Source organism: Molothrus aeneus, chromosome 16, assembly GCF_037042795.1.
Source record: "Molothrus aeneus isolate 106 chromosome 16, BPBGC_Maene_1.0, whole genome shotgun sequence".
Taxonomy (NCBI): Eukaryota; Metazoa; Chordata; class Aves; order Passeriformes; family Icteridae; genus Molothrus; species Molothrus aeneus.
The window spans coordinates 1,377,447-1,390,278 of NC_089661.1; the positions used below are offsets into that span (position 1 = coordinate 1,377,447).

The following is a 12,832-nucleotide window of genomic DNA, read 5'->3' on the forward strand; positions in this document are numbered from 1 at the left end:
CCCTCTGGACGAGAAAGGAGCTATTTCAGATTATCAAGTTGCTCCAGTATCAGGAGGGAAGTGCAGGCAGCTGCCAGCTGGAGTCCTGGCCAGAACAGAGCACGCAGGTTTGAAACCCTGCTCTCCCAGTCCCTCAGCAACGTCCTGCTTGCTTTGCCACACTTCTTAGAGAACTTTTCCCATGTTCTTCTACCTGTGCTTTTCACTCCTCATCACAGCAATAACAAAAGCAGTTTAGATAAATCCAAAATTCCCGTGGTGACTGTTTCCAACACAGACCCAGCTGGCTCCAGCCAAGAGAAGCACACTCACTGCTTCGAGCAGCTGAATTTGTTAGGATGGGAGTTCATGGATCTGTGTCAGGCATTGCCACAGGACACTCCCAGCCATGCTCTCCTGGTGCCCTTTGCTCCAGGGCCACCTGGCAGGAGGCCTGCACACCTCAGTACCTGCTCTCCTCCCTGCACTCACCAGCCCATTCATCTGCTCATGCAGAGTCAACACTCCCTATCTGTGCTTCCTACCTGCCCTGTCCCAACCCACCACACTCCAAACCACCATCCAGGGCTATCCTGAGGCCAAAGCCTTCACCTTGCTGGTCTCTTCTGTTCCAGCACACACCAAATGTATCTCCTCAGGCCACCCATTCTAAGTTACTGGAGTCCTGAGTGCTTGGGCAGTGCATGCTGAGAACACCTTCAGAGGTCACTGGAATACCAGAATATTTAGCAACTGGTTTGGGGCAATTTGTCCCATGTCACTCCATACCTGTGCCCTCAACACACTTGCAAGAAGTGGCACTGAAAGCCCTTCCCTGAGAGAATGCTGCCCCCATCAACTCCACAGCAAGGGTGGACAGTTTGATGGGACAATGGGAAAGGGTCTTAAACTAAAAGAGGACACCCTTAAATCAGATGTTAGGAAGAAATTCTTCCCTGTGAGGGTGTTGAGGCCCTTCACAGGGTGCCCAGAGCAGCTGTGGCTGCCCCTGCATCCCTGGCAGTGCCCAAGGCCAGGTTGGACAGGGCTTGGAGCAGCCTGGGACAGTAAAAGGTGTCCCTGCCATGGCAGGGGGATGGGTGGGACTGGATGGGCTTTTAAGGTCTCTTCCCACCCAAATTATTCTGTGATTCTGCCCTTTCAGGGGTGCAGCTGTGCCAGGAACATTTGAGGGGATTTCCAGACAAACAAGAGCTGTTCTAGTGGGACCAGGACCCTCCAAAAGCCTCACTTGAACAACTTCACCTGTAAGTGCCCCCTCACCATGGAGGGACCACGAGAGCCAGTCTGAAATCACCACTGCATGCAGGTGCCTGTGGCTCTCTCCTGAAAGTGAACCACTGGATCTCAACTCCCAGCTGCTTCTTTCTCCACTAACTATGGACTTGATCCAGCTGGAAACAGGCTCCCTAATAAACTGTCATTAGCAAAACTAAGACCAGGCCTAAGAGTGCAGCCACTTTTTCAGTCAGCTAAACAACATCTGGAGCAGGAAGAGAAGCCAGGGCAGAGGCACATGGCAGGGCACAGCCTGGTGATATAACTGTGACACGAGCCCAAACACATTGCCTAAATAGGGGCAACACTGCCATATTTGACAAAGAATCCATATCCACATCGATATTAAGTCCTTTGCTAATCTTCTTTGCACAACAGCTCTAAAAATACAGCAGGGAAGATGCCTGAGATCACATGAAGGACAGCTGAAGCCCCACGCTGCAGTCACAGCAAAGCTGTTCCCTGAGCACCCAGACTTTCCATCCCTGCAGACTGAGCTGAGCAGAGAGCAACCCATTCATGCACCCAGGAATCCTCTTAGCAAAATCCTGCTCTCTGTGCAACAGCCCTTTGCTGCAACAGGGAAACTGAGGGAGCTTACAAAGACAGAGAAATACTTGATTTTTTTCAAGCCATCACAAAGCTGTTATGTCTCCTCCTCTGGGATTCTGCAGAGTCCAAGGTGGGCAACAGAACATCCCAGAGAAATGAAAGGCACAGAGTGTTTAGTATGAATTGTTTTAATGCTTTGGCTGCCTGCACTTGCTCTTTCAGCTCCTTCCTGCAGGAACTCTGCACTGAGCAGGATACAGGAACTAGGCTTTGTCTCTCCCTTCTGTGCCTCTCCTTTCCCAGAAGGAACAACAGCAGTGTTGTGCCAGCACTGGGTGTTAAAGCCCTACTGTGGGATTGCACTTCAGACTGACACTGGGATGACTAAAGTCTCCAACAGAATCAGATATATAACAAATATATATATAATAAAATTAATGCTGCCATGAAGCCACTCCCTCCCTTCCTGTAAACCCCACTGGGATTAACACCTCATACCCAAACCAACCATTCCACCAGAGGTGCTGGCTCAGGACCAGTGTCCTTCCCTGAATCAAGTCGGTTTTCCACAGATTTCTGACAAAAGAATTGTTGCAAAAATCTGTGCTTTTGTTGTAGTGGACTGTGACCAGCAGTTCAAAGAGTCATTTAAATCCCTGCAGTCCTGAAACTGAAATTACACATTCAATTTCACAAGAGGGCTGAGTGAAGACAGAGGGACCTGGAATCTGTTTGAACTCATCAAGATTGTTTGCTTAGAACTATAACCAATTATTTTTGGGTGCATCTAAACATAAAAAAAAAAGGCATTTAAATTCAGTTCATTGGAATGAAAAAATTCAACAAAGAAGAAATTAAATGAAAAAAAAACCCAGTGAAACAATTTCTAGCTGAAAAGTTAAAACATGCAGGAAAGTTCAAGATCTCAAAGGTTCAATAGTGTCAGATTTTCCTCTCGCACTGAAGAGAGCCCAAACTAGGATGAGGATATTTCCAACTGGTGACAGTGACCTCTGCATCCCAACAAAGATCCCTTAGTGCCACTGAAGCTGCCAAATGATTAATTACAAGGAGCAATCATTAACAGTGATACAGCTGACTGTGTAATCTGCAGAGTGCTCTGACCAAGCTTTTGTCCTGTGATCTCCTGGGAAATACATCCAAGTGGTTTTAGCTGCTCTGGTAAATATCCATCCCAAATGGGTTATGCACCAACACTGAAAAGTGAAAATCAGCTTGTGAGAGGAGAGCTTGAGATCAATGCAAGAAGCCATGCTTGGAAGTGTTCTGGACTGCTGGCTAAATCCTCAGGAACCAGTACAAACCCCACACCTGTGAGAAGACAGTACTCCAAAGGCCAGCCACATGCCAAACAAGAACAAATTATACAAATCCACAAGCGTCAAACCCCAAAAATGCCATTCTAAAGCCTCACAGCCACAGAGAAAAGAGGAAATTACCCTCCTTTCCACCCCCCACTCCACCTGCTCAGCCCCTTCCCCTGCAGAGCAGGGCCCTCTGCAAGCCCTGCACACCCCCAGGTGTCAGAGATCCTGACAGTGCCACAGTGCTCCTGCCCTCCACCTCAGGAGCTGTGTCACCGCTGCTCCTGCAGGAGCCACGGGACATGGCCAGGGCAGGATCTCTCTAACAGCTACTCCTGTTTCTCCTTGGCAGGGTTTTCTAGGAAGTGACCTTGAAAGCAATTTACACCACAGAGACCTCAGGAATGCACAACAACAGGGACATGTAACCACTGAATTACTGCAGGAAACAAAACCTCAGCAGCCAAACCCCCTGCACACCCTGAGGCAACTCCCTCCACCCTCCTGGGTCCTGATGCTTTCCATGTGCTTCCAGGGGCAGCTTCTGTGAGATGGGATCTCCAAGAGTACCTGAGCTGTGAGGGGGAAGCTGCTTTGCGTGGAGCACAAAGAAACTTAATTGTGATGATGTAGACAGAATTTATAGTCAATATTACACAAATATGTGACAAGGAGAAGACTTCATCCTTGTGCTAGAACACTTCAAATTTTCACGACCAGACAATGTTTAAATCTGTATTAATTAATGAGATTCCTCAAGGTCATGTTACAGCCATGTGCAGGTTGCCAGGAAAAAGGAACTCCTGTGTTCAGAGGAAGGGAAGTGAGGAGGAGGTACAACACCAGGTTTTGAGCTGAAGATGCCCAGATCATCATCCCTTTGAAAAGAGATGATGAGAAGCAAGATGAAGACACCTCATCACTTTTAAGTAGGAAGTGGATGCCTTTGGAGCAGCTTTTGAGCAGCTCTAATGATACATAAAGATTCCTCTGCAGATTCAGGCCTTCTAGGAAAAAAGAATTTCATCCTGCAGTTCCTCCCACTGCTTGGTCTCAGTGCTGAAGGGAACCACAGAGTCTGCACACACCAGACACAATAATCCACGTGCTTTGAACAGATCAGATCCCAGCTTCCCACTAGCCACAAAGTAAGATAAAATATACAAGGAACAATGTGGGAGGGACAAAATGCATATTTAGGGTACAGAAAGGCACTGATTCAGGGAAGAGAGAACTCGATTTCAAGGAGGTGCAGAGTATGCACAGCAAAAGTGTTTGGGGCCCAAGGGAAAATAAAACCCCACTTCTGTTGGCCAGTGGATAAAGGTTTGCCAGCGAGAAGTGCATGGGACAACAGCACCCAGGCTACAAACATTGACCCAGTGTTATCTCAGCCTGGACTACAGCCAAGAATTTGCCTCATTCCTTCAGATTTTGGTGAAAGAAACAATTCAGGGAGCAGCAGCATCTACTGAAATAGAGGCACAACTGAGGGCCACAGCAAAGCTCCTAAAGCCAGGCCCTGCCCTGCAGCTGCACAAAGCCCTCCCAGGAAGCACCAACGTGCCTGACCTCCTGGCTGAGAAGGAACAATATCCCATTCAAGCTGTCCTGCTGCAGCTTCTTCTCTCCTCTGCTGGGGAAGGAACTCTGTGTGGAGCAGCTGGGGTCACCAACAGCACAAGGGTTTGGCCTTTACAAAAAACTGTGGAAGTGACACCTTATCCAGGAACCACTGCTTGTCACAGCCCAGTGTGGGAAGAGAGAAACCAAAATGGGGAGGCAAGGAAGCAGAGATCTGGTGTGATTAACACCTGAAAGAGCAAAACACAGCAGTCAAGTGTCACATCACACATTTACTGCTGGATGATTCACCCCAAAATCAAACAGGCTGGCTCACAAACAAATGGCTACTCAGAAGGACACTCTGTCATTGCCAGAAGCTGCTGTGAGAATTTATACAAACTGGCCATGATTCAGGGCCAAACTTGGGAAGGTCACTCCACTCAGCAGCTAAACAAGCCCATATTGGTTGAGGTGTAAGAATTAATTATGATTCTAAATTTTACCACCTGTTTTAGTCCTGGCTGAAGAGTTTATAATTTATCTTCTGCACCTACACATTCAGTAGAGAAGGGTCTGTTGGTCACTACTGTTGGAAGATGAGATAAAGGTGACAGAGCAGAGCTGGAGGTGTCTCCCTGTGCTGTGCCTCTGAACTGGAACTCTCTTCAGAGCTTGGCCATCCCTGCACCAGCCAGATTAAGCTTGAGACCAAACCCATCCTTCAAGGAAATTACCTCCATGCTGCAGCTGGAAAAGGTGAGTAAACCTGTACAGACCTTGGAATTAGTGCAAACCTTCTCCAGTCACACCATGGTCAGCACCATCCTGCCCAGCAGATGGAGTCTGAGCAGTGGCAGAGCTCCCAGAGACCTCTGTCCTCACCACACAACACACTGAGGGTGATGTGCAGATGTTTCCAGCAGTTCCTCCATCAGTGCCTCCCAGAAAGCTCTTCCATCCTCCAGCAGCTGGGACAAACAGCACTCACCAAACACCTCCTGCTCACCTGAGGGGAACCATCCCACATCATGGTCCCAGGAGAAATGTCAGCCCTTCCCCAGCTACTGCTCACTCCCAATCTGCTTCATGCCAAGGGAGGAGGTGGCAGGGCCTGGGGCTGAGCCCCCAGTGCAGAGCCAGCCCAGCTGGCACACACAGCATCACCCCCAGCTCCTGCTGCCAAATGCTGCTCAGCAGGAAGATGAGGGGATATTTTTAGTGTATCTTGACAGCAGAGTTTCGAGCCTTCAAGTCACACTGAAGCATCATGTCTTGAGTCAACACTAGATTATCTCTAAGTGCATAAAATGTTAACCCAGTAGCTTCTGGCAGTCACAGCAAACTCACCTTCCAAACACAGCAAAAAGTAGGGACGAGGGAAGCTGCCTTCTTTAAAATATCTGGCACAGCCCATGGCTGCAGACAGACCATGCACATCCAAGGGGGAATTGTCAAGTTTTATATACCCAACAATCTATACATCAATCAAAATCTGTAACATACACCTATAACATGTAACAATCAATAACAAATAAATAAACAAAACATACAAATAAACAATAAAGCAGATCATGTTTTGCAGGGATTTCTTAATTTCTTAACTGCTTAGGTTATTATCAAGACATTTCATGTCATGTGTGGCATGGGTTGACCACCAAAGAACACCCGTTTTGAAGCATTTTTACCCCTTGCACATTGATTTTCTCTCCATCTCCAGGGCCCTGCCACCCAGCAATAGCATTTCAAAATTTCTAAAATTTCTCAAAATTCCAAATTTCTAAAAGCTGTGCCATTACCTGCATCACAGCACCTGCAAAGGAGCTCCCAAGCACTGGACACAGCAAAGCTCTTCCCTGTGCCAACTGCAGCCACCCACAGAGAGGGCAGCAGGATCCTCTCCCCTGGCACTCCTGCAGCTGCTGCACTGAGTGCTCCACTCCCACCTCCCTGGCTGCTCCCTCTGTGCCTGCACTGCTGCTCCTCAGGATTCCAGATGCCAGGAGCTGCTCTGCTTCCCTGCAGCAAATGCTCTCCTGGCTCCAGAGCTCACACTCTAAAGCAGAGGCTATGAGCCAGCATCAAATATTTTAGTTAAGATTCTACTTTTCTTTATTTAAAACCAGGCTGTGACAATACCGTAATAGTGACAACAATTTGGAGCCCCAGATGGGGCCATTCCAGCCTGGAACTCCACCTTGGCATTCAGGAGCCCCCCAAAGTGTCCTCTGTGGTGCATCAGGGCCATGGCACTGTAGGTGACCTGACAAACAATCTGCAGCACTCAGGAAGCAAGACAGCAGCAGCCTTTGAGGCCTGGCTGAGCTGTGAACACACACATGAGCTGTCACTCTGGACAAACCCACAGAGCTGATGTGACCCCTGCCAGCCATCAGCCTGCTTGTGCATTGTCCAGCTCTCACAGCATTTATCTGTTCCCAGCACACCCTGAGCTGTTTGGGTGTTAAGCAGCAAAAGGGGGCTCAGAGGTTCTGTTGCAGGAGCATCACTTCATCAGCCAGTGAAAAATCAAACCCTTTAAGACACCACAGCACTGGGGAGGAGAGCACACCCAGCACACCAGGACTTAAACAGTCTCTTCATACATTCAATCTGCTAAAGGCAACAGGAAGAAGTCATTAAATAAAGGTACTTTAAATCTAAAAACTTTAACACAATGCATGTTGATGCTGAAAAGGAAAATAAGTTTGAATAAGTGTATGGAAAGCAATTCTGGCTGTCAGGACCTGACTTCCAGCATTCAGAGCTTCTTCTCCTCCAGCTAAGCCTGACAGCCAAAACAGCAAGTTGTTTTCAATTAGCCTGTATCTACAAACCTCCTAACACTGGGGACAAAAGAATGTTAAGATGGTTGTGAAACGAGTGATGCATTTGGATTTTAGCTGTCCTGGATGGTGACTCTTGCATGTAACCCTGGGCCAGATCCTCAGCTGCTGGAGAGGAGCAAAAGCTTTGCCAGTGAGCAAACAGTGCAGAGGAGGCTGAGGGAGAGCAGTGAGGACCTCTGCCAAATCCAGTGAGAATCATTGGGACTGCTCCTGAGAGTCAGGCACGAGAGAGAGACATCTCACATTGGGACCATGGATGTTTGCTTTCCATGGGTATGACCCTGAGTGCAGCAGGACAGAGTAGAGATGATGGAGAAGGAATCTTTCTGCTGCTTACTCCATGAGAAGGAAGTTCTGACTTTAAATAAGCTTGCAGCATTTGTAGCCTGAATTAAACTTGTCACTCAGCTTGTTAGAACCTCTGACACTCAAACTATACTGAGCTGAAACAGAACCACGCAGTGTTAATTTCCTACTTTGTCTTACCTGCAAAATAAAAAACTGCAGATCAACTAAATGTAAAGAACACTGGAGACCTACAAATCTGGAGATGGACTTTGGATGAGGGCACAGAGTGATAGGACAAAGGGGAATGATTTCACCCTGCCACAGGGCAGAGTTAGATGGGGAGAAATTGTTCCCTGGCAGGGTGGGCAGGCCCTGGCACAGGGTGCCCAGAGCAGCTGGGGCTGCCCCTGGATCCCTGGCAGTGCCCAAGACCAGGCTGGACAGGGTTTGGAGCAGCCTGGGACAGTGGAAGGTGTCCCTGCCATGGCAGGGGGTGGGATGGGATAGGCTTTCAGGTCCCTTCAACCCAAACTGTTCTGTGATTCAAAGAACACTGAATCATCACTAAAACCAGAAGAGTCAGGGAGCTGCTTGGAAGTGCAGGCCAGGAGCTGAGATGTTGCAGCTTTCACCTGCAGAGCCAGGCAGGGGGCTCCTGAGCTGCCACAGGTCTGTCAGAGACTCTGAGTGATGCTGGAGATGAGAAATACCCCACACCAAAAAGGCACCCCAGAGGAGCCACCCCCTGCCAAATTCTGGCTGCAGGAGCAGAATTGGCCTGGCCTGATGAGCAGCACTCAGGCAGCACAGAAGCACCCACCAAGGCTCCCATGTGTGTGTCCAAGAGCTCGGGCTCCCAGCTGCACAGATATGTGTCAGCACATGCCCTGGGCAGCACCAAGAAATGAGGTCAAGCAGAAAGCAGCACTGACTCACATCAGGCACATGTGTGTGGGGCTCCACGGCAGTTTTGTCTCAAGCACAAAATACAACTGCACAGGCAATGGGAGCTGATGCTCCTGCAAACCTCCCAGTGCTTGATCTTTGTTCTTTTTTCCCCAAATCATGACTTATTTTTATAGAGTAGTGCAGAAAGATCTCTCTCTTGCAGCAGAAGCCATAAACTGCTCTTAGCAGTGAGAGCTGAACATGAAGTGCACTGTGGCAAGAGGAGCAAATCATTGACAAGTGCTGTCAGAGATTTCTCATCTGCACCACTAATGCAGCAACTGAAATTATCCATCACATACAAAAGACCCTGTAAGGTCTCTGTAGCTTTAGGGACCTGACCCTATAAATCCCCTAAAGTGTGTGAAAATGGTCAATGTCAACCTTGAGCATGAAGGGCTGAGGCACTACTAAAAACAACAGGAACACAACTCCCTACCACGTTCCAAGCTGAAACCCTCCAGCCCCAGCCATCTCATCTAACCTAATAATTCACTGCAAATAACATTAAATATGCAATATGTCTCTCTCTTGGCCATTCCTGCATGTTGGACTCGCTCACCCAAACCAAATTCTCCTCCCCAGTACATCACAGAAGGCTCACAAATATTTGCATCACTCATATGTGGAAGAGGTACCTCTTCTTCTGGATTTTTCATTCATTATAACATTAAAAAAAATCACTTTTAGCTTTCCAACTACAACAAAAAGAAAATGGGAATTTTCTTGGCTGTAAGATAAAATTAGAAGACATGCAATGTCAAATCTACTGATCTAATTGAAGGGAAGACAAGATGAGGCCCAGAGAGGCATGGACAATCCATTGGAGGAATAGCTCCATTTAAAAGAGGACACAGACAAAAAAGATAAAATAGAAAGGAAAAACATGACAAGATAACAAAGCCTAACAGAAGTCAAGGTTCTTTTCAAGTATAAGGTATAAAGGGGTCAGGCAACTGAATATGTGTTTGAAGAGCATAATACTTTTGATCCATTAATGTGAATCCAAGTTAGGAACAAAGCAGGTGGAAATGACTATAGTGACCTTGGACAGGTGTGGAAAAAACAGCCTTTGCTTAAATCTGTTTTAGAAGGAAGGACAAGAAAAAAGAAAAAAAATCAGAACTCCCAAATGACAAGAAAAGACTTGTTAAGCTGATTCCCTTTTACCTCCTCAGATGCACAGGACTGGCAAAGAGAGCAAGGAGGGGAATGTTCTTCCAAGGACTTGGAATACACCTCAAATCTCCTGCCTGCAAATGCTCCAACCCAAGCTGCAGAGGCATTAGCAAAGGGCAGAGTATAAATCCAGAGACAATTACCCTGACACAGGTAACAAAGATATCACAGGAAAAGCCCCAGCTCATCCCTGAGCACAGCCTCAGGCACACACATGGCCTCTGCACAAGGGCAAGGAGGAGAACCCCTGTTCCTGGGGGTGGGCTCCACAAAGGGCCTGGGATGTGTGTGAGCCCAGAAACAGGGAACAGCTTGCCAAATGTGGCTGTGACAGCCCTATTTCTCAAGCTCTTCTATGTGAGTAAAGCACACCCACTGCTTTCTAGGGTCCAAACACAGGAGGTTCTGAGGGAAAAATACTTTTCCCAACTTCCTTTCTGTGTTCTGTTCAGGCTGTGTTGTGAGGGATGACCCTTCCCAGTGAGGAATTAAGCTCAAGTGTATCAGGCTGAAGGGTGCCCAGAGATCTGTAAAACATGGGGGTGTCTTGAGATCACCCTGCAACCTCTGCTTCCCTACCACAGCCTGAGACCTCGGCACTCCAAAGGTTCCCACACAGCATTTGAGGGGAAAAGATGAAAGCAGCTGAATCTCAGTGCTGAGGAAGCTGCTGTCAGATTTATGGTGAAGGAGATTAACAGCAATGCCACGTGCTGAGGAGCAAAACAGCTTCACTGCACACCCACTCTTCCCTGCAAAACTTCCAGCAACTGACAGCTGGTACCTGACAGCTCCGTGAGATCCGTGAGATCCGCGCTGCCTCCACACAAACGGGAGGGAGCCTCGTCTGGACGGTGGCACTGAACGGTGGCACTGAACGGTGGCAGCCAGCCCTGCAGCCAGCCCTGCAGCCAGCCCAGCCTGCACCGACCACCACAAGGCTGAAATGCTGCTTGACAACAGCAGATCCTGCTGGGAACACAGGATTTTCACAGGACATCGTGGGGGGACCTAAGGGGTCTATATTGTGCTCCCTACTCCACAGCACAGTCTGCTGGGTGACCCTGGAAAAGGAATTTGTTCATAAGAAAGAGGACTGACAACTTTGCTAAGATTTGCTGAACAATAAAGGATGACATTTACAACTCCAGCCCTCAATTCCCAGGGAATTTTAAGTTCTGTTATGCTGAAAAACTGAAAGCAAATAAACTTAAACCACTGCAGAATAAGCCTACCAGCCCCTGGCCTTTAGGCATGTGCTAACAAGCTTACAAAGGATTTGTCTCAAGGCAGCCTTCCTCAATTAGCAGCCAATCGACTGAGGAGCATCTGGTGGTAGCTTTATCCTGGTAATAGACACAACAGGAATGTGGAGAGGTGTGCATGGAGCAAAGACTCCCAGGATCTTCATCACAGGCACTGGTGTCTTATTCTACACAGGATGCAAGGAGAGAGCAAAGAGCACAGCCAGGAAAGCTCCACTGCCACAATCATCAGCCCCAGACTGGTCAGGGCAATTCTGTGGCACGTTACTGGTCTAGCTGTGAACAGACATGGCCAATCTGGGTAAGACTGGGGGAAAAAGAGGTGGATTTGGGAGGAAGCTCAACTGTCAGCAAAAGCAGTGTTCATCTGGATGATCAGAGAGCAAAGTGAGCAGCAACCACTCTCAGCTGCTGCTGCCTTTGGGGTCCCCTGTTCACCATGAGGAACAGACTGATGCTCCCAGTTTTAACTGTTGAAATAAAAGGTTGGAGGCTGTTTCAGATAAAACAAATCTTAAGGCATGAATTTCTCAGAAATCTTGAAGAGGCCACATTGTCAAGAGGAACTCAATAGAGGCTCTCCCTTGCATTCATGGGAATCACATCAGCTGTCTGCAACAGCTGCAGCTTCCCACCTTCATTCTGGGCTCCCATAAACTAAAGGAACTGGGAACAGGCAGTGGAGGAAGCAGCAGGCTAAAAGTGGCAAACACCAAACCTGGGCATTCCTTCAGCTGACTGAAATGCCCAGCAGATTACAAAACAAAACCTTGCTAGATCCCATAAGCAAGCTCCTCTAACAACACCCAAATGCTGCCCTCGAAATGCAACAGCAAACCTTTGAGAAGGGTATTTGACTCACACCTAATTGTGACAAAGTCCAGAATATTGAAAAGAAACTCTGCCTAAAGCAGCTCCCATGGTCAACATCAGCCTTCTGCACCACCAGTGAATGAACTTCAATGACAGCCCTCAAGCCCCTTGTGGAAATCACAAGATTTGGAGAGAGGTCTCCTGACAGTTCAATCACAGAGTGGATGGGGAAGAACAATACAGGAGACTCTTTCCAAAGATTTCCAGCCTTAAACCAAATCAAAAAGCTCAGTATTACTCAGAATCCAGTTATAGATACAAACATACTACAGTGCTGATTGGGATCACATCTGGACAGATTTTGAACTGAGTGGCATTTGGTGATATGGCAAAGAAGGTGTCTGGCCACAAACTGACCCTGCCTAACAATGTCATTTTTTTTTTCCTTCCTTGTCAAAGAATAATTACATAAGGTTGGATTTTCTTGTTTGTTTGGTTTTTTTTTTTTTTCCTCTAACAACTAAGCTGCCATTCTTAATAATGAGATACTGATCCTTATTTTTCCTGGAAAATTGGAGGAGGGGAGCTGAGGCTCTGTCCCTGCATTAGGACTGTCACAGAAATCCAGCCAAACCCACAGTCCCCCACCTCCTGCTGGCCCTGAGCAGCTGGAGCAGGGAAAGTGCTGAGTGTTACTCACTGCCATGACGAGCTCAAAAGGGTATTTGTAGACTCGAACTGGGGACTGGTATTTCTGCACCATTTTTATCAC

The 12,832-nt window shown here is 47.7% G+C and overlaps 1 protein-coding gene across 1 annotated transcript in view; it reads right to left on the reverse strand.

Moving 5' to 3' along the window:
- SEC14L5 (SEC14 like lipid binding 5) overlaps positions 1 to 12,832 on the reverse strand; it is a 35,081-nt gene extending 22,249 nt beyond the window's left edge. Inside the window, exon 1 of the mRNA XM_066561006.1 lies at positions 12,761 to 12,832. Coding sequence (XP_066417103.1) covers positions 12,761 to 12,823 — 63 coding nt within the window. The 5' untranslated portion in view covers positions 12,824 to 12,832. The remainder of the gene's footprint in view (positions 1 to 12,760) is intronic.